Source organism: Pristiophorus japonicus, chromosome 1, assembly GCF_044704955.1.
Source record: "Pristiophorus japonicus isolate sPriJap1 chromosome 1, sPriJap1.hap1, whole genome shotgun sequence".
Taxonomy (NCBI): domain Eukaryota; kingdom Metazoa; phylum Chordata; class Chondrichthyes; family Pristiophoridae; genus Pristiophorus; species Pristiophorus japonicus.
This window is the reverse complement of record NC_091977.1, coordinates 92,388,192-92,414,937: the sequence shown is the minus strand read 5'-3', so window position 1 is coordinate 92,414,937 and position 26,746 is coordinate 92,388,192. Positions and strand designations below refer to the sequence as shown.

The 26,746-nt window shown below is 47.2% G+C and overlaps 1 protein-coding gene across 5 annotated transcripts in view; it reads right to left on the bottom strand.

Annotated features, from left to right (window-relative positions):
- Positions 1 to 26,746, bottom strand: part of cdc42se2 (CDC42 small effector 2) — a 273,328-nt gene that overhangs the window by 34,073 nt on the left and 212,509 nt on the right. For all 5 annotated transcript variants that reach the window (XM_070859181.1, XM_070858887.1, XM_070859122.1 and 2 more), the window contains exon 3: positions 15,265 to 15,369. In XM_070859181.1, coding sequence (XP_070715282.1) covers positions 15,265 to 15,369 — 105 coding nt within the window. The remainder of the gene's footprint in view (positions 1 to 15,264; positions 15,370 to 26,746) is intronic.

Below are 26,746 nucleotides of genomic sequence, written 5' to 3'. Positions count from 1 at the left end.
CATCGGCCTCACCAGTGTCGGTTTAAACAATACTCCTGTAATGGCGGTTCGAAAGTGGGGCATCTTCAGAGAATGTGCCCACAACTGAGCAAGCGTGCTGCTGCTCATCACATTGTTGATGATGACTAGTTTAGTGCTGGCCCGGATACACAACCCAAGGAGGAAGTGTATGGTCTGTATTCTTTCTTGGCAAAGAGCCAGCCGATAATTGCTAATGTGAAGCTGAATGGCGTGCCTGTATCAATGGAGCTGGACACAGGTGCGAGTCAGTCGATAATGAGCCAAAGGACATTCGACAAGCTGTGGGACACTGAGGCTGTAAAGCCTAAGCTGAGTCCAGTCAATGCCAAGTTGCATACCTACAATAAGGAACTCGTACTGATGATTGGCAGTGCAGTAGTCAAGGTGTCATATCATGGTGTGGTTCAAGATCTACCATTATGGATTGTCCCAGGTAATGGTCCAATGCTGTTCGGCAAGAATTGGTTCGAGAAAATCAAGTGGAACTGGAATGATATCAAAGTGTTGTCCTCGGTGGATGACACTTCGTGTGCTCAAGTGTTGAAGTTTCCTTCTTTGTTTGAACCGGGCATTGGTAGTTTTACTGGAGCCAAGGTGCAGATTCACCCGAATTCTGGTGCAAGGCCTGTCTATCATAAAGCTCGGTCTGTTCCTTATATGATGAGAGAGAAGGTTGAAATTGAGCTTGACAGACTCCAACGTGAAGGGGTCATATAACCGGTCGAGTTTAAGAGTGTCCTATTGTACCTGTGTTGAAGAGTGATGACACTGTCAGAATTTGTGTAGACTACAAGGTTATGATTAACCGATTTTCAAAACAGGATCAGTATCCGGTACTGAAGGCTGATGACCTGTTTACAATGCTAGCTGGTGGAAAGTCGTTCACTAAGCTAGATCTGACAGCAGCCTATATGATACAGGAGCTTGTCGGCACTTCGAAGAAATTCACCTGCATCAACACCCATAAAGGACTGTTTGTCTACAACAGGTGTCCTTTTGGAATTCGTTCGGCTGCAGCCATATTTCAGAGGAACATGGAGAGTCTACTGAAGTCTGTTTCTCGAACTGTCATGTTTCAAGATGACATTCTGGTCACAGGTCGCGACACTGCTGAACATCTGAACAATCCTGAAGAAGTCCTACATCGTCTGGACAAAGTGGAACTCAGGCTGAAACGTTCGAAGTGTGTCTTCATGGCACCTGAAGTTGAATTCCCGGGGAGGAAGATTGTTGCTGATAGCATCAGGCCTACTGATTCGAAAACCAAGACCATCAAAAATGCACCCAGGCCTCAGAATGTGATGGAGCTGCATTCATTCCTTGGGCTACACAACTACTTCGGTAATTTCTTACCCAGACTGAGCACTTTATTAGAGCCACTGCACATGCTACTCAGAAAAGGCGACTACTGGGTTTGGGGTGGGTCTCAAGATAGAGCCTTTGAGAAAGCTAAGAATCTGCTCTGTTCAAACAAGTTGCATGTTCATTATGATCCGTGTAAGCATCTTGTATTGGCCTGTGATGCTTCATCATATGGGGTTGGCTGTGTACTCCAACAAGCAAATGAGTCGGGTAAGCTACAACCTGTTGCGTATGCTTCGAGAAATTTGTCAAAAGCGGAAAGCGCTTACAGCATGAGAGAAAAAGAAGCTTTGGCCTGTTTGTATGGGGTCAATAGATGCATCAGTACCTGTTTGGTCTTCGTTTTGAACTCGAAACGGATCACAAGCCACTCATTTCATTGTTTCCGGAAAACAAAGGTATTAATACCAATGCATCATCCTGTATTCAGAGGTGGACATTGACATTGTCTGCCTATGATTATGTTATTCATCATAGACCCGGTACTGAGAATTGTGCCGATGCATTAGAAACATAGAAAATAGGTGCAGGAGTAGGCCATTCGGCCCTTCGAGCCTGCACCGCCATTCAATGAGTTTGTGGCTGAACATGCAACCTCAGTACCCCATTCCTGCTTTCTCGACATACCCCCCGATCCCCCCCCAGTAGCAAGGACCACATCTAACTCCCCCACCCCCCCCCGCCCGAACACATCCAGTGAATTGGCCTCAACAACTTTCTGCGGCAGAGAATTCCACAGGTTCACCACTCTCTGGGTGAAGAAGCTTCTCCTCATCTCATAGAAACATAGAAAATAGGTGCAGGAGTAGGCCATTCGGCCCTTCGAGCCTGCACTGCCATTCAATGCGTTCATGGCTGAACATGCAACTTCAGTACCCCATTCCTGCTTTCTCTCCATAACCCTTGATCCCCCTATTAGTAAGGACTACATCTAACTCCTTTTTGAATCTATTTAGTGAATTGGCCTCAACAACTTTCTGTGGTAGAGAATTCCACAGGTTCACCACTCTCGGTCCCAAATGGCCCACACCCCCATCCCAGACTGTGACCCCTGGTTCTGGACTTTCCCAACATTAATAAGAACATAACAGAAGAACAGAAGAATTAGGAACAGGAGTAGGCCATCTAGCCCCTCGAGCCTGCTCCGCCACCCAACAAGATCACGGCTGATCTGGCCGTGGACTCAGCTCCACTTACCCACCCGCTCCCCATAACCCTTAATTACCTTATTGGTTAAAAATCTATCTATCTGTGATTTGAATATATTCAATGAGCTAGCCTCAACTGCTTCCTTGGGCAGAGAATGCCACAGATTCACAACCCTCTGGGAGAAGAAATTCCTTCTCAACTCGGTTTTAAATTAGCTCCCCCGTATTTTGAGGCTGTGCCCCCTAGTTCTAGTCTCCTCGACCAGTGTAAACAACCTCTCTGCCTCTATCCTGTCTATCCCCTTCATTATTTTAAATGTTTCTATAAGATCACCCCTCATCCTTCTGAACTCCAACGAGTAAAGACCTAGTCTACTCAATCTATCATCATAAGGTAACCCCCTCATCTCCGGAATCAGCCTAGTGAATCATCTCTGTACCCCTTCCAAAGCTAGTATATCCTTCCTTAAGTAAGGTGACCAAAAATGCACGCAGTACTCCAGGTGCGACCTCACCAATACCCTGTATAGTTGCAGCAGGACCTCCCTGCTTTTGTACTCCATCCCTCTTGCAATGAAGGCCAACATTCCATTCGCCTTCCTGATTACCTGCTGCACCTGCAAACTAACTTTTTGGGATTCATGCACAAGGACCCCCAGGTCCCTCTGCACCGCAGCATGTTGTAATTTCTCCCCATTCAAAAAAATTCCCTTTTACTGTTTTTTTTCCCCAAGGTGGATGACCTCACATTTTCCGACATTGTATGCCATCTGCCAAACCTTAGCCCATTCGCTTAACCTATCTGAATCTCTTTGCAGCCTCTCTGTGTCCTCTACACAACCCGCTTTCCCACTAATCTTTGTGTCATCTGCAAATTTTGTTACACTACACTCTGTCCCCTCTTGCAGGTCATCTATGTATATTGTAAACAGTTGTGGTCCCAGCACCGATCCCTGTGGCACACCACTAACCACCGATTTCCAACCCGAAAAGGACCCATTTATCCCGACTCTCTGCTTTCTGTTAGCCAGCCAATTCTCGATCCATGCTAATACATTTCCTCTGACTCCACGTACCTTTATCTTCTGCAGTAACCTTTTGTGTGGCACCTTATCGAATGCCTTTTGGAAATCTAAATACACCACATCCATCGGTACACCTCTATCCACCATGCTCATTATATCCTCATAAAGAATTCCAGCAAATTAGCTAAACATTATTTCCCCTTCATGAATCCATGTTGCGTCTGCTTGATTGCACTATTCCTATCGAGATGTCCCACTATTTCTTCCTTAATGATAGCTTCAAGCATTTTCCCCACTACAGATGTTAAACTAACCGGCCTATAGTTACCTGCCTTTTGTTTGCCCCCTTTTTTAAACAGAGGCGTTACATTAGCTGCTTTCCAATCCGCTGGTACCTCCCCAGAGTCCAGAGAATTTTGGTAGATTATAACGAATGCATCTGCTATAACTTCCGCCATCTCTTTTAATACCCTGGGATGCATTTCATCAGGACCAGGGGACTTGTCTACCTTGAATCCCATTAGCCTGTCCAGCACTACCCCCCTAGTGATAGTGATTGTCTCAAGGTCCTCCCTTCCCACATTCCCGTGACCAGCAATTTTTGGCATGGTTTTTGTGTCTTCCACCGTGAAGATTGAAGCAAAATAATTGTTTAAGGTCTCAGCCATTTCCACATTTCCCATTATTAAATCCCCTTTCTCATCTTCTAAGGAACCAACATTTACTTTAGTCACTCTTTTCCATTTTATATATCGGTAAAAGCTTTTACTATCTGTTTTTATGTTTTGCGCAAGTTTACATTCGTAATCTATCTTCCCCTCCTTTATTGCTTTCTTAGTCATTCTTTGCTGTTGTTTAAAATTTTCCCAATCTTCTAGTTTCCCACTAACCTTGGCCACCTTATACGCGTTGGTTTTTAATTTGATACTCTCCTTTATTTCCTTGGTTATCCACGGCTGGTTAACCCTTCTCTTACCGCCCTTCTTTTTCACTGGAATATATTTTTGTTGAGCACTATGAAAGAGCTCCTTAAAAGTCCTCCACTGTTCCTCAATTGTGCCACCGTTTAGTCTGTGTTCCCAGTCTACTTTAGCCAACTCTGCCCTCATCCTACTATAGTCCCCTTTGTTTAAGCATAGTACGCTCGTTTGAGACACTACTTCCTCACCCTCAATCTGTATTACAAATTCAACCATACTGTGATCACTCATTCCGAGAGGATCTTTTACTTGGAGATCGTTTGTTATTCCTGTCTCATTACACAGGACCAGATCTAAGATAGCTTGCTCTCTTGTAGGTTCTGTAACATACTGTTCTAAGAAACAATCCCGTATGCATTCTATGAATTCTTCCTCAAGGCTACCCCGTGCGATTGATTTGACCAATCGATATGTAGGTTAAAATCCCCCATGATTACTGCCGTTCCTTTTTCACATGCCTCCATTATTCCCTTGATTATTGTCCGCCCCACCGTGAAGTTATTATTTGGGGGCCTATAAACTACGCCCACCAGTGACTTTTTCCCCTTACTATCTCTAATCTCCACCCACAATGATTCAACATTTTGTTCATTAGAGCCAATATCGTCTCTCACAACTGCCCTGATATCATCCTTTATTAACAGAGCTACCCCACCTCCTTTCCCTTCTTGTCTATCCTTCCGAATTGTCAGATACCCCAGTATGTTTAATTCCCAGTCTTGGCCACCCTGCAACCACGTTTTTGTAATGGCCACCAAATCATACCCATTTGTAATGATTTGTGCCGTCAACTCATTTACTTTATTTCGAATGCTGCGTGCGTTTAGGTAGTGTTTTAATACTAGTTTTTAAACGATGATTTTTAGTCTTGACCCCTCTTGCAGCCCCTTTATATTCATATATATTGTCCCTTCCTATCACCTTGTGGTTTACACTTACACCAGTGCTACTCTGCTATGTTGTCTCCTGCCTTTTGCATTCTTTCTTGGGGTTCTGTTCATCTGAGCTCTCACCCACTCTAACTAGCTCAGAGCCCTCTCCTGGGTTCCCATTCCCCTGCCAAGCTAGTTTAAAGCCCTCCCAACCGCACAATCAAAACCACCCGCGAGAACGTTGGTCCCGTCTCTGTTGAGGTGTAACCTGTCCGACTTGTACAGGTCCCACCTACCCCAGAAGCGGTCCCAATTGTTCAGGAAACTAAAACCCTCCCTCCTACACCAACGGGAGAGAATGGAGAGCACCAGTTTCAACTGTCACAGGACGGGAGAGTGGAGAGCACCAGTTCCAACTGTCACAGGACGAGAGAGTGGAGAGCATCAGCTCCAACTATCACAGGACGAGAGAGTGGAGAGCACCAGCTCCAACTGTCGCAGGAGAGAGAATGGAGAGCACCAGTTCCCACTGTCACAGGACAGAGAGTGGAGAGCACCAGTTCCCACTGTCACAGGACAGAGAGTGGAGAGCACCAGTTCCCACTGTCACAGGACAGAGAGTGGAGAGCACCAGTTCCCACTGTCACAGGACAGAGAGTGGAGAGCACCAGTTCCCACTGTCACAGGACAGAGAGTGGAGAGCACCAGTTCCCACTGTCACAGGACAGAGAGTGGAGAGCACCAGTTCAAACTGTCACAGGACAGAGAGTGGAGAGCACCAGTTCCAACTGTCGCAGGACGGGAGAGTGGAGAGCACCAGTTCCAACTGTCACAGGAGAGAGAGTGGAGAGCACCAGTTCCCACTGTCGCAGGAGAGAGAGTGGAGAGCACCAGTTCCCACTGTCGCAGGAGAGAGAGTGGAGAGCACCAGTTCCCACTGTCGCAGGAGAGAGAGTGGAGAGCACCAGTTCCCACTGTCGCAGGAGAGAGAGTGGAGAGCACCAGTTCCCACTGTCGCAGGACAGAGAGTGGAGAGCACCAGTTCCCACTGTCGCAGGACAGAGAGTGGAGAGCACCAGTTCCCACTGTCGCAGGACAGAGAGTGGAGAGCACCAGTTCCCACTGGCGCAGGAGAGATTGGAGAGCACCAGTTCCAACTGTCGCAGGTCAGAGAGTGGAGAGCACCAGTTCCCACTGTCGCAGGAGAGAGTGGAGAGCACCAGTTCCCACTGTCACAGGAGAGAGAGTGGAGAGCACCAGTTCAAACTGTCACAGGACAGAGAGTGGAGAGCACCAGTTCAAACTGTCACAGGACAGAGAGTGGCGAGCACCAGTTCCAACTGTCACAGGAGAGAGAGTGGAGAGCACCAGTTCCAACTGTCACAGGAGAGAGAGTGGAGAGCACCAGTTCCCACTGTCGCAGGATGGGAGAGTGGAGAGCACCAGTTCAAACTGTCACAGGACGGGAGAGTGGAGAGCACCAGTTCCCACTGTCGCAGGATGGGAGAGTGGAGAGCACCAGTTCCAACTGTCACAGGAGAGAAATTGGAGAGCACCAGTTCCCACTGTCGCAGGAGAGAGATTGGAGAGCACCAGTTCCAACTGTCGCAGGAGAAAAAGTGAAGAGCACCAGTTCCCACTGTCGCAGGAGAGAAAGTGGAGAGCACCAGTTCCCACTGTCGCAGGATGGGAGAATGGAGAGCACCAGTTCCCACTGTCGCAGGAGAGAGAGTGGAGAGCACCAGTTCAAACTGTCACAGGACGGGAGAGTGGAGAGCACCAGTTCCCACTGTCGCAGGATGGGAGAGTGAAGAGCACCAGTTCCAACTGTCGCAGGACGGGAGAGTGGAGAGCACCAGTTCCAACTGTCACAGGAGAGAGAGTGGAGAGCACCAGTTCCCACTGTCGCAGGAGAGAGAGTGGAGAGCACCAGTTCCCACTGTTGCAGGAGAGAGAGTGGAGAGCACCAGTTCCCACTGTCGCAGGAGAGAGAGTGGAGAGCACCAGTTCCCACTGTCGCAGGACAGAGAGTGGAGAGCACCAGTTCCCACTGTCGCAGGACAGAGAGTGGAGAGCACCAGTTTCCACTGGCGCAGGAGAGAGATTGGAGAGCACCAGTTCCAACTGTCGCAGGTCAGAGAGTGGAGAGCACCAGTTCCCACTGTCGCAGGAGAGAGTGGAGAGCACCAGTTCCCACTGTCGCAGGAGAGAGATTGGAGAGCACCAGTTCCAACTGTCGCAGGAGAGAGATTGAGTCGTCTGCCTTTGCCCACACCTGATATGGAGACGCCTCAACCTGCAGATCGACTGTTAGTAATGGATGATTTTGAGAGTGAAAGAACTCCTGTCACTGCTCAACAAGTCAGGATCTGGATCAGTCATGACCCTATTTTATCGGTTGTAAAACGTTGTGTCCTCAGTGGCGATTGGTCTGCAATACCTATGGAGATGTGTGATGAGACCAAACCATACAACCATCGCAAAGGTGAGCTGAACTTTCAGTCAGATTGTTTACTGTGGGGTAATCATGTCATCATGCCTAAGAAAGGTAGAGAAAAATTTGTACGTGAACTACATAGCACTCATCCCGGTATTGTCATGATGAAGTCCATTGCTAGGTCTCATGTCTGGTGGCCTAGAATTGACTCTGATCTGGAATCATGTGTGCATCAGTGCAATATTGCATGCAGCTAAGTAAAGTACAAGCAGAATCTCCGCTGAATCTTTGGTCGTGGCCATCTAAACCATGGTCAAGGATCCACATCGATTTTGCGGGCCCTTTCCTGGGAAAGATGTTTTTTGTTGTGGTGGATGCATATTCAAAGTGGATAGAGTGTATTATTATGTCATCCAGTACATCTACAGCTACTATTGAGAGCCTTTGTGTCATGCTTGCTACTCATGGTTTGCCTGACATTGTTGTGCGTGACAATGGATCTTGCTTCACAAGTCTTGAGTTTCAGGAGTTCATGAAACTCAATGGAATTAGACATGTGAGGTCAGCCCCATTCAAACCTGCTTCTAATGATCAAGCAGAGCGTGCTGTTCAAACAATCAAGCAAAGTATGAAACGTGTAACTCCGGGTTCATTGCAGACTCGTTTGTCATGTATATTGCTTAGTTACAGGACAAGACCTCATACGCTTACTGGGGTTTCCCCTGCTGAACTACTGATGAAGAGAAATCTCAAGACCAGGCTTTCTCTTGTTCATTCTGATTTGAATGATCATGTTGAAAACAGACGTCAAAGTCAGAAATGGTATCACGATCGTGCTGCTGTGTCATGTGACATCTCTGTCAACGATCCGGTTTATGTACTGAACTATGGTCAAGGTCCAAAGTGGATCGCTGGTACTGTCACAGCCAAGGAGGGTAAGAGTGTTTATTGTCGTGCTCCAGAATGGGCAAACATGCAGGAAACATGTTGATCAGGTCAAACTGCGGCACACGGATGAACTGCAACCGTTTGAGGAAAATGCAGTCAGTGACCAACCAACCAACCAATGTTCATTCATTAGAGGACTCTGCTGTCATTACTGAACCTGGACCTTCAGTCTCTGATGTGGTCATTACCACTCCCAACAGATCGGTTACTCAGCCCTCAGTCACAACTGACTCAGAACGCTCGCCCAGAACTAAAGTTGAATTGAGACGATCAACTCGTGAGCAGAAAGTCCCAGACCGTCTTAATTTGTAAAGAGACTGATATTAAGATCTTAAAAGGGAGATGTTGTTATGTATTGATGCTTGGGGTCACCAGACACCAGGGGGCGCCACTGTCGGAGGTCATCGGGCTGTATGCGTGTGCGTGGTCACTGGTATATAAACATGGGTACTATGTCACGCAGGTACTTTGGGCGCGAATAAAGTTGGATCAGGTTTACACGTGAGGCAGTTTACAGTAACAAGACTCTTAAGTAATTACAGTTGCTTTTAAAACTATCAGGCAGTAATCTGAACTACTTTTAATCTTAAAATATAACTGAGGGAATAGTTCGCTCTTTTCTAACTCTGTGTATTTGTTTACATACATGCACAGAGTTGTCCTTTATGAGATAGAGATCAATTCTGTGCTATCTGCTCTTACTGGTCTAAACATATTACCAGTGTCAAACCAGCATATGCAGTATAACTAGAATAACATCTATTAAAAAATTATGAGTTTTTAAAAAAATAAAGGATTCTCTTTTTCCTTTCCCTCCCTTTTTCTTTATTTTTTAAATGTTGCCCCACCGAGCACTGACGGCATTAATCTCTGCTTGTATTAGTTAGAACACAACTGGTAGAATTTTTCAGAGCCCTTATTAACTTCCACATGCAATGCTGATCTACATCCCTTTACAATTACCAATATAGATATTGGACAATAACAGACATAGCTCCGGCTACAATTCTGACTTGGGTCACATTCCAATCTTTTCAATTGTAGCTGACAGTAGCTACCGACTGAGAACTAACATAAAATAAAGGACGGTATCCAATTAAAAACAAAGTGGCCAAAACTAGTGAGAGGACAGAAGACTGAGAAGTTTTTAAAAGCCAGCAAAGAACGACTAAAAAAATGATTAAGAAAGGGAAGGTAGACGATGAAAGTAAACTAGCGCAAAATATAAAAACAGATAGCAATGGGCTATAGAGTGCGGGGGGGGGGGGGGAAGAGGAACTTAACACAATCACAATCACTAAAGAGGTGGTACTCAGTAAGATAATGGGACTAAAGTCGGATAAATCCCCTGGACCTGATGGCTTGCATCCTAGGGTCGTAAGAGAAGTAGCGGCAGGGATTGTGGATGCATTGATTGAAAACTGCAAATGTAATTAAAAAAGGAGGCCGACAAAAAGCAGGAAACTATAATCCAGCTGTGGTTGGGAAAATGTTGGGGTCCATTATTAAAGAAGCAGTAGCAGGACATTTGGAAAAGCAAAATTCAGTCAGGCAGAGTCAGCATGGATTTATGAAGGGGTAGTCATGTTTGACAAATTTGATGGAGTTCTTTGAGGATGTAACAAACAGGGTGGATAAAGGGGAACCAGTGGATGTGGTGTATTTGGAGTTCCAGAAGGCATTTGACAAGGTGCCACATAAAAGGTTACTGCACAAGATAAAAGTTCACGATGTTGGAGGTTAGCAAGAATAGAGGATTGGCTAACTAATAGAGAACAGAGAGTCAGGATAAAAGGTTGGCAATCATTAATTAGTGGGTTGCCGCAGGGATCAGTGCTGGGACCCCAACTATTTACAATCTATATTAACAACTTGGAAGAAGGGACTAAGTGTAACATAGCCAAGTTTGCTGACGATACAATGATGGGAAGAAAAGCAATTTGTGAGGAGGACACAAAAAATCTGCAAAAGGCCATAGACAGGCTAAGTAGGTGGGCAAAAATTTGGCAGATAAAGCATAATGTTGGAAAGTGTGAGGTCATGCACTTTGGCAGAAAAAAATCAAAGAGCAAGTTATTATTTAAATGGAGAAAGATTGCAAAGTGCCGCAGTACAACGAGACCTGGTGGTACTTGTGCATGAAACACAAAGGATAGTATGCAGGTACAGCAAGTGATCAGGATGGCCAATGGTATCTTGGCCTTTATTGCAAAGGGGATGGAGTATAAAAGCAGGGAAGTCTTGCTACAGTATTGGTGAGGCCACACCTGGAATACTGTGTGCAGTTTTGGTTTCCATATTTACTAAAGGATATACTTGCTTTAGAGGCAGTTCAGAGAAGGTTCACTAGGTTGATTCCAGGGATGAGGAGGTTGACTTATGAGGAAAGGTTAAATAGTTTGGGCCTCTACTCATTGGAATTGAGAAGAATGAGAGGTGATCTTATCAAAACATATAAGATTATGAGGGGGCTTGACAAGGTGGATGCAGAGAGGATGTTTCCACTGATGGGGGAGACTAGAACTAGAGGGCACGATCTTAAAATAAGGGGCCGTCCATTTGAAACGGAGATGAGGAGAAATTTCTTCTCTGAGGGTTGTAAATCTGTGGAATTCGCTGCCTCAGAGAGCTATGGGTGGTGGGACATTGAATAATTTTAAGACAGTTTCTTAAACGATAAGGGGATAAGGGGTTATGGGGAGCGGACGGGGAAGTGGAGCTGAGTCCATGATCAGATCAGCCATGATCTTATTGAATGGCAGAGCAGGCCCGAGGGCAGTATGGCCTACTCCTATTCCTATTTCTTGTGTTCTTATGTTCTTATAACCAGCTGTCATCATAAACAAATACGAGGGGCCGAAATTGCCCTCCGCCCGAAACGTGACACATCTACCGATTTTTAAGTGTCCATCTGCCCCAATGCATGAGGCGGACAATCCGGTGACTTTCAGCACTTTGTTTCTTGTTGGTGTTGGTGTCGGGGGAGGGGTGGAAGTGCGGGCGAGTCGGAGCGGCCATCGGGTGAGGGGCAGAAGTGGGGGTGGGTCGGACCGGCCCTCACCCCAAGGTATCAGCGCTGCGCTGACGCATCACAACAGCACTCCCCTTCAGTGAAAGGAGGGTTTCAGTCGGGCTAGCGGCCTGGCACCCAAGAGGCACCCAGTCCGGCCGAACCCGTGGCTATAATTGTCAGGCCGACCTGGCAGTCATAAGAACATAAGAATTAGGAACAGGAGTAGGCCATCTAGCTCCTCGAGCCTGCTCCGCCATTCAACAAGATCATGGCTGATCTGGCCGTGGACTCAGCTCCACTTACCCGCCCGCTCCCCGTAACCCTTAATTCCCTTATTGGGTAAAAATCTATCTATCTGTGACTTGAATACATTCAATGAGCTAGCCTCAACTGCTTCCTTGGGCAGAGAATTCCACAGATTCACAACCCTCTGGGAGAAGAAATTCCTCTCAACTCGGTTTTAAATTGGCTCCCCCGTATTTTGAGGCTGTGCCCCCTAGTTCTAGTCTCCCCGACCAGTGGAAACAACCTCTCCGCCTCTATCTTGTCTATCCCTTTCATTATTTTAAATTTTTCTGTAAGATCACCCCTCATTCTTCTGAACTCCGAGTAAAGACCCAGTCTACTCAATCTATCATCATAAGGTAACCCCCTCATCTCCGGAATCGGCCGACATGAAAAAATAAAATGGAGTCGCCGCCAGTGCAACCTCCCCTTTAAGGCAGACGCGCTGCCCAGCCACATACAGGTCTCCACTGGGGAAAGCGGTCAGTGGCACCAACCACCGGGGTCGGAAAGCGGGTCGCCGCCGGTTGGTAAGGGGTTGGCGCGTGCCTGACATGGTGGGGAAATCGGCGGGGTGGTCACGTACACCGCTCCAAAAATAAAGGAGGACAATTTACAAAATGGCGGCCCCCCCGCGCCGACCAAGCGGTGAATCCTTGCCGACCCGTGGCTACCTCTTTGAAGCGGTCACAGCTCTTATAGACAGTGGCAATTTCAGTCCCAAAGGGTTTTAAGACAACTGTTTAGTCGTAGTAAATGCCACAAAATGCAGTCTGACCACAGTTTTCATTTCCTGTTATTTGAAACGTATGTTGAGAAGCTTTATGTTTCTTGGGGTGCGGGAGAAGAGGAATATTTTGCCTTGATTTTTGATTGTTCTCAGGAGTGAGTCTTAAACTTTTTTTATCATTTGTGTAATACTGGAAATGGGTCTGCAGTGAACACTGGTCTTGTTTGATCTAGGCTAAATATTTTGAAGACAGCATATACTTGGGGGAAGAATAATATCTAAATTCACAATCGGTATGGATAGTGTAGGGCTGTAGCAACACTGGCCTTTCACCTCTGGAACAGGAGTTTGAATTCTGCCCAAATTGATCTATCAAAGTCTCATTTCAATCTCTCGCTACGAGAATAATTGAAATCTGCTTGGTCAATCTCAATTCAATTCATTGTCAGCATGACTCTACAGTACAGAATTATTTATAACTTACCATAAATTGGTAGAAACTACAAGAATAGCTGATATAGAAAGTAGAAATTAAGGAACTCTCTTAAATAGATTAAATAGGTAGGTGAACGAAAGGGGAATAAAGGGATTTAGAAACTGGAATTAGGAATACAGTTGATCACACCTTCCATCACTTTGCTGATGATTGAGAGTAGGCTGATGGGGCGGTAATTGGCCGGATTGGATTTGTCCTGTTTTTTGTGGGCAGGACATACTTGGGCAGTTTTCCACATTATCGGGTAGATGCCAGTGCTGTAGCTCTACTGGAACAGCTTGGTTAGAGGCACGGCTAGTTCTGGAGCACAAGTCTTCAGCACGACAGCTGGGATAACCCAAGAATAAACAGGTTAATGTCTTCATTAAAATAGCAGACATGTTCATTGCTAATATTGCAGAGCAGAATTTCAAACTATTTATTGGAGAAAGCAGAGTTGATAAATACACTGCCTCGAGCGAAACTGAGCAATATAAACTAGGAAGGACCTAGGATCGATCCCAGGTCCACAGTGACTTCATTGATCGAGGTCAGGGAGATGGTCGGGTACTACAATTGTCCGCAGTAGCCCTGAGCAAGTGAGGGGAAAATCAGTAAGGATTTCCACTCCTAATCTCTGTACAGCGACCTTGCTGGAATGTGATTAAGGGATATGGAGTAAAGGCGGGTAAACGGAGTTGATGTATAGATCAACCATGATCTAATTGAATAGCGGAACAGGCTCGAGGGGCTGAATGGCCTACTCCGTTCCTAGATTGTTGGGTGAGAACGGGATGAGGCTTGGATGTAACGCCCCAATTTTGAGATATCTGTCTGCACCCTATTTCTTAGCTCACACATGACAAAAAGGCTCCTGGACGAATTACTGTAGAGGCAACAGCACATATGCCCAGCATGAGTCTATACTTTCAGGACAGGAGAAAATTAGATGGGGAGAAAAAAAAGGGACAACATAAAATACTAAGAGATGGTTGTATAAAGGACTGTTTAGAATCATAGGGGCCGAAATTGCCCCTTCTCCTAAGGCCCATTAATGCCGGAAGTCGGCAGCCACGTTGCGGAGTGCAATGGCCGCTGATTTTTCGTGTAATGGCCGCCATTTTGAAAATTCTGCTCCTGTGGTATCCCGGCGGTGACCCGCTCACCCTTCTATCGCTCTGCTGCTGTCAATCCGTCCTAAGTGTGTCATCAGAGTGCGCACCGCTGATGCTCCCCACCCACCCCCTGCCCGGATGGCGAAATTCCACTGATAAAATCTTGCTCCCGCCGTGCAGTGTCAAAAGCAGCTTTTTGTGCCAGTGCACTGAGCTTGGAGTCCTCCTAAAATGGCGGTGCGGCTCCCATTAAAGGGGAGGTACTACTGCCGCTGCCACCGTGTTTTTAATTTTGTCGGCTGACTGCCATGTCGGGCCGACAATTAGGCTCTCGGGTTCGGCCAAGTTGCCAACAGGCAGCCTGGTACCCCCCTCTTGGGTGCCAGGCCACTGGCCTGGCCGAAACCCTCCCTGGTGGCCCAACGGACCGAACTTAAAAAATCAAACCTTTAAGTGAAGGGGAGAGCTGTGGTGACGCAGCGTCGTGATGACATCATCAGCACTACGCTGATGACTGACAGCGGCAGACACTACACCCGCCCCGAACTTCCGCCCCTCTAGACTGCGAACATCCGCTTGCCGCCGCACATTCGCACCCATTATGACCGACTTCCGGTCCGCTGAAAAAAAAGTCGAAGAGCGAAATTTTGCTCAAGAGGCCACTGCATCCACTGCGCCGGTAAAAACAACAGTAGGTGTGCCCCGTTTCCAGCGGTGGGCAATTTTGGTCCCATATAATCATAGAAATTTACAGCACGAAAGGAGACCATTTCGGCCCATTGTGAACGTGCCAGTTTAGCCGAAAGCAAACTGCTTTTACAACATTACTTCACAAGGAACGGTTTGTACTCACGGAGTTCATTCCACTATTGAAAACGTCTCCTGATCCTACATGGGCCGTGTGAACAAAGTTTGTCGGCTCTCCTATCATGCTTCGGTCAATCCGCCGTCGCCTTTTCTGAAACAGAAGAAAGGGTCATCAGAATTCTCTCTCTCTGTCACACAGGTCAGTGAACAAAAAATGGAAGAGTGCGATAGCAATAGCATTGTTTCCATTTCCATTAAAAGTAGGGCTACTGTACCCTGGTGAATGTGTGCAAGTATTTCTGGTATTCCACCCGTATTCTGTGCCATTATAAAAACTAAACAGCTGTCAAACCTAAATGGTCTCTGACATACACAGCATGTCCTGCTAATGGCTTCTGCTTTAATCATAACAGTATATAAATCCAGCGCATTTGTGTGGTTTTTACCTCACAGGGGGCCCAGTGCACATACTACAAGTTTACTAACGCATAAATCGATACAGTACAGGATGTTTGACACTTGACCTCATGCCGTGAACTGCAAGACATGAGCCCCAATTTTAACCCGAAGCGCATTCAGGGAAATCCTTGCGGGGAGCTGAGTGTGTTGCCCGGACCAGTTTAACTCCTGGCTCTCACTGAATTATTCTGAACTATCTCCCCCAAGTCCCCTGAAGCTAGCAGGAAGGACGTCTAAGCTGATGAGCGGGAGCAGGAATTTATGCAGGAGATGGCCGGGGACTCATGGAAACAGACCCCCAGCATAAGGCTGGTGCTGGTAAGAAGGGAGTTCCAAACAGATGCCAGTGCTGGAAGAGAGAGAGAAGGCCGGGGCTGGGGCAGCTCAAAGATTGCTTGCGGGCCTCCTCCTGGCACACAGGGAAACCTCACAGCAAATACAACAAAGTACTTATTTTGGCCTCTTCTGGCCACTCTGCTGTTTCCCACCAGGTTTCACTGCGGCATTGGTGCAGTGCCGGCCTCCTGATTTCTGGAGTTAAAATCATGGTGTGGTGCCGATGACATCATCAGGCCTCGTCTTCAGCATGTTAAGTAGGCTCACCCATGTTTGAATTCTGGCTGCTTAAAATGACAGGAAAGCACTGGGCCCCACCCGTCAACAGCCCAGGCATCCTGTTCATGCTGGGTGGGCTAGGTTAAAATCGGGGCTGTAGAACTGGTCATGCTAATAAAGCTATAAATGTATTTTAAACCTTTCCGCTCACAAGCAGTTACACACGTTATATTCTTTCCTACCTTCAGATCAGGCAACATTTTCCAGTGAATTACGATTAATTAAGTTCAAATATGTAAAACAAAAGGCTAAAACTGCAAATGCTGGAAGTGTGAATTACAGACAAAAACGCTGGAAATACATAGGTCAGCCTGTATCCATAAGGAAGGAAAGACAGGTTATGATCTTTCTGATGTGCATGTTCCAGCAGACTGAAGAATGGGAGATAAACAGACATGTTAGTAAAGTTGGAAAAATAAAGAGAAAGCGGGCGAGGAGAATGGGAAAGAAGAACGAACAGATACATCAAAGAGAGGGAGTTAATGTATTAAATGATCCACAAACTGTCTAATAGAAAACAGTTTTGGGATATAAAAGATCATTAGAGATAATACAAACAAATACAAAGGACAAATGTGCAAATAGTGGGGGTGGGGGGAGGAGTAAAAAGACAGAGAATGTCCATGAATGATAAATACATGAAAAATAAAGAAAAAATAAAGAATAAGTAAAAGTTGCAGATGCAACAGGCATAAAATTAAATCGCAAAAATGCAAGTGGAACGAGGTGGATCCTCTGCCAACCGCAAGAAGAGAAAAAGAATAGGTCCACACCATGGGCCTGCTCATTCAGAGCCCACCACTGCTCGGTGTGACGTTGTAAGACCCGAGTGGCAACAGACAGAACGTCCCCATGTCACAAGCACCCACTACTAGGAAGAAAATGGTATGTGTAGCTTAAATCTGAAGGTGTGATGTCCGAAATCCGGAAACCTCGAGACCGAGGCCATTTCGGATTCTGGGTTTTTCCACATTTCGGAAGGTCTTTGCCTGGGCCGAGGTAGGTAAGGGAGGTGAGGGTCGGGCAGGTGGGGGAAAGGGAGAGGGAGGTCGGTTGGGCCAGGGCGAGGTCAGGTGGGCCGAGGCAGGCAGCCAAGCCGGATTTCGGAACATTTACCGGTTTCCGGACGACTCTGCAACGGATCGGCCTGGTGTCCGGAACACTCCGAATTTCAGAATTCCGGATTTCAGATGCTCAACCTGTATAGTCAATAGGTTTGCACAGTGCTTGGCAGTAAGTTCAGATCCTGTTCTTAAAGCTTGTGGTTGGTTTACCTGTTAGTTCTCTCCTTTCTCCTCCCCCCTTTTCTCTCTATTTTTCCAACTTTACCAAAATGCCTTTGCTTCTGATGGATGGTGCACACTCAAAAACCATAACCTGCCTTTTTTCTTAGCAGATGCTGGGTGATCTATTATGGTCCAGTATGTGTTTTTTTATTTACGGGTTTAAATATGGCCCTATGTAGTGTGTACCAGCCATGATCATATTGAATGGTGGTGCAGGCTCGAAGGGCTGAATGGCCTACTCCTGCACCTATTTTCTATGTTTCTATGTTTCTGTGTACCATTAAAGATTGGGTGGAATGCAAAACTGAGAGCAGACAATAGCCCTGAATTGAACCATCCGTGCCTGATGAGAACGGGGCATGCGGGGCTAAAATATCGTCAGCACAGCACTTCCGGAGCCACGCTGCGTATGCTCCACATTAATGGGCGTATTTTCAGCAGCATTGTGAGGCCCTTGCTTCAGGAAGGCGAAGGTCTCATTGAGATTGAAAAGTAGGGGTCTGATGATGTAATTCAGACCGTGAACATTTTTAACCAGTAGCAGCAAGGCTGGTGCTCAGTGCCGACCTCGCCAGGGAAACCAGTGCCAAGGAACAGTAGGCTCAAGAGGGCCGAAAAGGTGAGTTATGTTAATTTATTTTTAAACGTCTCCTTCTGGGCCAGGGAACGGTAGCACAGTGGTAATGTTTATTAGTGGTTATGTTAATGGACTAGCAATCCAGAGACCTGGACTAATAATCCAGAGGCGTGAGTTCAATTCTCACCATGGCAGCTGGCGAATTTAAATTCAGTTAATTAAATAAATCTGGAAAAAAAAAGCTAGTATCAGTAATGGAGACTATGAAACTATCGGATTGTCGTAAAAACCCATCTGGTTCACGAATGTCCTTTAGGGAAGGAAATCTGCTATTCTTACCCTGTGTGGCCTATATATGACTCCAGTCCCACAGCAAAGTGGTTAACTCTCAACTGCCCTCTACTTAGCCTAGCAATCCACTCAGTTGTACACAACTACAACGAAAAACAATAATAATAATAAAAATAAAACCGGACGAACAGCCCAGCTCTCGACCTACCCAGTCAACCTGCAAATTCCTCCTCACCAACATCTGGGGGCTTGTGCCAAAATTGGGAGAGCTGTCCCATAGACTAGTCAAGCAACAGCCTGACATAGTCATATTCACAGATTCATACCTTTCTGCTAATGTCCCAAACTCCTCCATCACCATCGCTGGGTATATCCTGTTCCACCGGCAGGACAAATCCACCTGAGGTGGTGGCACAGTGGTACATAGTCGGGAGGGAGTGGCCCTGGGAATCCTCAACATTGACTCCAGACCCATGAAGTCTCATGGCTTCAGGTCAAGCATGGGCAAGGCAACCTCCTGCTGATTACCACCTACCGCCTCCCTCCATGTTGAACACCACTTGGAAGGGCACAGGATGTACTCTGGATGGGGGACTTCAATGTCCATCACCAAAAGTGGCTCGGTAGCACCACTACTGACCGAGTTGGCTGAGACCTGAAGGAAATAGCTGTCAGACTGGGCCTGCAGCAGGTGGTGAGAGAACCAACATGAGGGGAAAACCTACTTGACCTCATCCTCACCAATCTACCTGTCGCAGATGCATCTGTCCATGATGGCATTGGTAGCAGCAATTACCACTCAGTCATTGTGGAGACGAAGTCCCATCTTCCCGTGAGTACACCCTCCATCATGTTGTGTGGCAACACCACCATGCTAAATGGGATAGATTCAGATCAGCTCAAAACTGGGCATCCAGGATGCGCTGTGAGCCATCAGCAACAGCAGAATTGTATTCCACCACAATGTGTAACCTCATGGCCTGGTATATCTCTCACTCTACCATTATCCTCAAAACCAGGGGACCATCCCTGGTTCAATAAGAAGTATAGAACAGCATGCCAGGAGCAGCACTAGGCATACCCAAAAGTGAGGTGCCAACCTGGGGAAGCTGAAACACAGGACTAGCTGCATGCTAAAAAGCGGAAGCAACATGTTATAGATAGAACTAAGTGATCCCACAATCAATGGATCAGATCAAAGCTCTACAGTTCTGCCACATCCAGTCATGAATGGTGATGGACAATTAAACAACTGACGGAAGGAGCGAGGCTCTATAATGGTGGAGCCCAGCACGTGAGTGCAAAATTCAGGGCTGAAGCGTTTGCAACCATCTTCAGCTAGAATGATCCATATCGGCCTCCTCCTGAGGTCCCCACCATCACAGAAGCCAGCTTTCAGCCAATTCGATTCACTGCACGTGATATCAAGAAACGGCTGAGCACATTGGCTACAGCAAAGGCTATGAGCCCCAACAACATTCTGTCTGTCGTGCTGAAGACTTGTGCTCCAGAACTAGCCATGCCTCTAGCCAAGCTGTTCCAGTACAGCTACAACACCAGTATCTATTCGACATTGTGGAAAACTGCCCAGGTATGTCCAGTTCACAAAAAGGATGACAAATCTAATCTGGCCAATTACCGCCCCATCAGTCTACTCTCAATCATGAGCAAAGTGATGGAAGGGTTTGTTGACAGTGCTATTGAGTAGCACTTACTCACCAATAACCTGCTCACCGATGCCCAGTTTGGGTTCCGCCAGGACCACTCAGCTCCAGACCGCATTACAGCCTTGGTCCAAACATGGACAAAAGAGCTGAATTCGAGAGGTGAGGTGAGAGGGACTGCCTTTGACATCAAGGCAGCATTTGACCAAGTGTGGCATCAAGGAGCGCTAGTAAAACCTTCAATGACCACCCCTCCATCATAAGGTCAGAAGTGGGGATGTTCACTGATGACTGCACAGTGTACAGTTCAATTCGCAACTCCTCAGATAATGAAGCAGTCCATGTCCACATGCAGCAAGATCTGGATGACATTCGGACTTGGGTTGATAAGTAGCAAGTAACGTAGGTGCCACATAAGTGCCAGGCAATGACTATCTCCAACAAGCGAGATTATAACCACCGCCCCTTGACATTCAACGGCATTACCATCGCCGAATACCCCACTATCAACATCCTGAGCATCACCATTCACCAGAAACTCAACTGGACCAGCCACATAAATATTGTGTCAACAAGAGCAGGTCAGAGGCTGGGTACTCTGTGGCAAATATCTCAACTCCTGACTCCCCAAAGCCTTTCCACCATCTACAAGGCACAAGTCAGGAGTGTGATGGAACACTCTCCACTTGCCTGGATGAGTGTAACTCCAACAACACTCAAGAAGCTCGACATGATCCAGGGCAAAGCAGCCGGCTTGATTGGCACCCCATCCATCACCTTAAACATTCACTTCCTCCACCGGCGCAATGTGGCTGCAGCAAAGTTTGGGGTTTGCGAAGACAAAGGGGCCAAAATTGCCATTTCGGGATCTTCACCTTCCGGGCCCAGGACTTTTACCACCCGTGCCAGAGGTCCCGCCCCCGGCATGCAATTGTGCTTTGCGCCCCTCAAACAAGGCGAAGCGCCGTCTCAGGGCGTTACAGTGCTGCGCTACATCGCCCCTTCCCATCAGTCAAAGAGAGGGCCACTGCACACTCTGCAGGCCCTTTGGTGGCCACCACTGGGCCACCAGGGATGCACTCGACCAGGCCAATGGCCCGGTACCCAAAAGGGAGTGCCGGGCTGCATGATGGCGGCCCGGTCGAGGCGAGGGCCCCCATTGTCGGGACGACCAAAGAGTCAGCCGACAAAATAATATTGGCGAGCTGGGGCACACACAGCCTCCCCTTTAAGGAGCGCCCCGGGCAGATGTCATCGGCCCGTACCAGCCTCGTGGCTCGCGGGGCAATTTCGCTCATGGGCCGCAAGGCCGTTGGAAGCACGGCGATGAAATCATCTCCTCTTTTGCGTGCCGGCCCGGGGCGCTAACCGCAGGGCGCGGCACTACCGTCAAATCGCCCCCAAAATCTCAGGGGCATTTTTGCCCCAGGTGCTACCGCCGCCTGCCTCTGGGCGAAAAAACCATTAGAACGGGGCACAAAAAAAGGGCAATTTTGACCCCAAGCGCTTTATAAGTAATTCTAAATTGTTAAAATATGGTCAACTTTTACAGCTGATAGATTGTTTCATACGTGCAACATAAACCGTGAAATACCGGACACACAAAATACAGCTCTTGCTGGATTTAAGAGGCTTTATTGCCATACTGGGTAGGCCCCAATAGCCTCATTGTTAAATCTACAGCCCTGTGTGGTACTGAGCCATACAAACCAGGAAGCTGTCAGGTTTGATTCCCCTTCTGTACTAAGCTAGTTGATATCAGACAGAATTGCGGAACTGGTGCAACAACTAGTCTCAGCATGCCCGATCTAGTTACTGGGGAAAAAACAAAGTTCCTGTTTGCGATCGCTATTTATTAACTCCTGCTGGAAAGCTCGAGGTTCCAGCATTTGTGGGAGCTGTCGCAATGCTGCTGTACTTTTGTATCGCAGCATGAATCCGCCTCTTCAGGAGTGGAAGGGAAAAGAACGGAAGAACAAGAGACAACAAGAAGTGTGAAAGCGCACAACACTACTTCCCTGCTCACCCACGGAACTGCCACTGCAAAGCATTTTCCTTAGGATTGCTAGCAATGTCTTAACAGGCAATCATAAACTCTGACAAAAATTGTACAAATGCAATGCAGATGGCAGCTTGTGGATAGGCCTTTAATTGTGGACTAAAGAATTCCAGATGTTTTTTTTAATATAGTATTCCTAGGCTGGAAAATTAAAGTGCAACTGCTTATTGAAAGTTGAAATATATATTTATTTGGGTTCTGTTTTGCCTGTAGATTCTATTCCCAAGTGATTTCATAATAGAGGATCTCCTTACAACCACAACATTATTTCCTATCCTTCCCTCTGTGAATTTTGTAGTAAACCTCTTGAAAAGCAGAAAGATGGCTTCATTTCTCTGTAACTGCTGCAGGCATGCACGTTAGTGGTGCATCTGAATTTAACGTATTTGAAAATAAAATTCTGTATCAGAAAATTCTGATGAAGCTGCAGGTGAATAATTTATATAAGCAGACACACGGAAAATTTGCGCCTAGTCTTAAACATTATTCCTCGATTGAAACAAGTAAAGTCCTCAAATTCTAGTATTGATTCATATGGAATCAAATTGAAATGTCCATTAAATGGATGCACTGCTAAAACTAAGTTACACCTAGTCATTCCTTGCCCTTCTAGATAGACCTTCAATTCCAAGAGATGTAAATCCTCAACAAAACTATTTTTGTGAGGTAATAAGAAACCAACAGGGAAGATTTCTTTTGTTCACGTTTTGTACCAAATCTGCAAACATGGGGGTAGTGTCATGGGGGTACTGTCCAGAAATGTCGTAGCAATCGGGGCAGAATAAGCCGAATCAGCATGAAAGATCGGGGAATTTTAAACCTGAGTTGCGCCCAAAACCACTTCCATTCATGTTTTCCACAATCTTTTACCCTTGTTTAAAATTCAATTTGCCCAGATCAGGTCCCGCCCACAAAACGCCCATTTTCCCGCCATAGCGTGCATGGGCCGACCCCAGACTGAACGGCGGCGAACCCCTCCCGAAAGTGCCCTGCGGGAAATTGTCCCTTTCCAGGAATTGCCCCGCAGGACGGTCCCACCGCCGGTCGGTGCCACTGACAGCTTTTGCTGTCGGTGCCCTGTCGGTGGCCTGGCGACACGGCCGCCCTTAAAGGGGAGGTAGTGCTGCCATTGACTCCATGTTATTTTGTTTTGTTGGCCAACTGCCAGGTCAGGGCCGACAATTATGGCCGCGGGTTTGGCCGGGCCACCAACAGGCAGCTCGGCATCCCCTCTTGGGTGCCAGGCCACTGGCGTGGCCGAAACCCTCCCTGGTGGCCCAGTGTTTTCCACTAAAGTGGCTGCAGAGTTCGCAGCGGCTCTCCCCATTAACTGATGGGGAGGGATGTTGTGACACTCCGGCGCTGATGACTTGCAGCGTCGGTCACTCTGCACCGCCCCCACTTCCGCCCTGATGTTGAGACCACTTCTGCCACACTCGGAGAAAAACCAGCAGCACCTGAATTTCTCCCTATTGTCTGCCCCATACTTTGGGGCGGACGGAACCGTTCGCAAACAGTAGGTGTGACTTGTTTGGCGCAGTGGGCAATTTCGTCCCCCCAGTGTGCAATTCTTATGGAGGCTACAGTGTGATTATCCTCCGACACTTTTCCTTTTCTTGGGTTTTGCATCATAAGCACACCTGACTTGCAAAGAAAAAGTCACATTTCCTAGTGGCAGAGTCAGCAATATTGCTAAAAGACAGCTGTTACTGAGCAGTTACACAAAGTGGCATGAGGCTGGGTATTTCAATTCAGAAAATGGGTTATTTTTAAAATACAAGCAGTGCAGAAAATTAGTTGAAAGCATTGATCAGATCTACTGAAAAAGCACACAAGCAGTTTGGACTTTCGAGGGGAACAAATTGGTCAGAATGATCTCCCACCTCAACACCCATCGAAGCGCTGGAATTCACTCCCGAGACCTCACCACCTCTCTACCTCTCTCTCCTCTTTTAAGATGCTCCTTAAAACCTACCTCTTTGACCAAGCGTTTGCATTCATTAGCAGAATGGCCAAGCATAACAATAATGGCACCTCTGATGTAATTTCCAGTTGCTATTTTTAATATCTATTATTTTTTCTAGAACTGCTTTCTGTGCTGTTATCTTAATCATTGCACTTTGTACACTGCTTTTTTATCTGTTTATATATCCTATTTAAGCTCTGCTCAATATAAATGATCTGTTTCACCAAGGTTGTTCACTGCAACACAGGAGAACAAGTTCAGTATCATTTAATGATAGTCCCAGGGCTTATCAGACTAATAATTATCTCCATTATCCAAAATGTGCAGCTCTAACTGAAAAGCACACAGTGCACCAGAAGCAGAGTTCAGTGAGCTGCAGACAACTTTCTTTAAGTCGTAAGGTAAATGGGAATTCTCTGCTGGCATAAACGTTTACATCATTCCAGTTTTTGACATAGATTTTATACATGAGTGTAGTTGCATTTACAATTTTAGTGGAATTTCACACTGAAGCATATTTAAATATGCCTGGTGGGGGTCCACAACACTAGGGGCATATATCGAGTTTTTTCGTCAGACAGTGTAAGCTACATAATGTAGTTGAGCGTCGTATGCTGACCCTCTCTAAACTATTCTGGAGTGCATTCAATGGCCTTCTTTTAAAGGTGGACTGAGAAAACTCTTCAAAATTTTAAACATCTTTGGAGGTCCAGGTCATTTCTGAGGATCACAGGTGGACCCCACTGTTCCCCAGTCGATAAGCTAGTATGTCCTTTAAGTTCTCCACCATGCTGGGGATGAGGAAACTCCCCCAAACGAGGCCTTTCAGAAATTGGTGGGGAAGACGAGGATCCAGCCCTCCCACCTCACTCTCGCAGGACAGCCTCGGAAAGGCCATTGATTTTCGGCCCCATTTTGATCATTCTTTGGCAAATTTGTTAATTTTTAACTGCCGATCATGTTATAAACTTTGGGGGCGAAATTGGCCTGCGCCGTGACTGGGGGCGGTACCTTTTTGGGGCCGGGACTTTTAGCGCCCGCCGCAGAAGTCTTGCCCCTGCCGCGGAATTGCCCTTACCACCCCTCAAAGGAAGCGGACGCAATCACGCACGCTCCAATTCCTTTGGGGGCGGTAACTGGGGCGTTACTGGCGTGCTGAAGGAAGCTGAAGGATGCTCTGCATAGCGCTGCTGTGCTTCAACATCCTCCCCTTCAATTAAAGGGGAGGGCTGCTGTGCACTCTACACGGCCTCTGATGGCCTCCACTAGGCTACCAGGGCAGCGTGCTACCCCCAGCACCCAAGCCAGAATGCCGGGCTGCACGATGTCGGCCTGGTCCACACTAGGTCCGCCATCGTTGAGCCGACCAGAGTGCCGGCCGACAAAAAAAGATGGCGGCCCTCCCCTTTAATGAGCGCCCTGAGAACGGATGTCCACCAGCTTTGCAATCCGCGAAGCTGGCGTTGACATCCGCTCGCGCCAATCTCTCCTGTGGGGCGTTAAGAGGTTGACGCGGGGTCACCACACACGGCGATGGCATGGCAGTGCCTCCGCAAACTCGCGGGCAATTTCCCAGGAGGCGGGAGTGCCTCCCTTCCCCGATAGAAAAGTGTCTTGTGCCCCGTTGGCACCCCCTGGAGGAGCGACTCGGGCTATAAAAAGGTGCAATTTCGCCTGCTGTTTATGAGCACTTCCATACTCAATAGCAGTGATACACACTTTGCGTATCAATTATGATGCCGGAGTGTTGAGCAACAAAACTAGTGGTCCTTAAAGGGACAGTTGCAGGCTGCTCTCAAAACACACAAACCAACGCAATAGCACTGATTATTGTGAGGACTCGAAAGAGCATGAATGCTCCACATGGTTCCACAAAAATGATCTCAACCGCTGCCAATCCCTCCGTGCTGCCCCCTTCCATGGACTGCTTCCGCTGCCACCCCCTCGCCCTATAAGGTCCAACATCTGGCTCAGGTCCATGGAGGAGCCGCTGGCTCTCCGGTGCTTCCTGATCGGCGGGATGGCTTCTAGCACTCATTCAGCGTTGGCAACTTGCTGAAAATGTTCCATTGAGGGCCGGCCGTGAAAATTGGTCGTGCCCTCCTCCCACCAGATGGAATCTGTAAAGTCCTTACTCTACAGTATGAAACCACATGAGGCACATTCTGGGGACAAGGTCACTCTGTGACATTAACTCTTTATTCACAGGACTCTAAAGACGATGACCCTGCGAGTGACATCCCTCTTTATACCTGTGTGATCAGGTACGGAGTGTCTCCCACAAGTTCACCCCTTGTGGTCAAGGTGTGCATCTAGGTTGAGTATATACAATAATACAGTGGTGTTGCATTGTGGTTACATACATGATAGAATCAGACACACAAAGGTTCACCACCCGCCGCCCCCCCACACCGTACATATTAAAGACTATGAGATGGGGATAGGCTTATGATGCAAGACTTTTGCAGAGAGGAACCATTGTGGTCACCCTCTGAATATAGTCAGCATTACTGTCAGTTAAGATGCCGAAAAAACGTAGTCGTTAATGAGCAGCTTCTCCCCATGTATATGGTCTAGAGTGTGGAAGGTATGAAGCTGCTATTGGCACTGT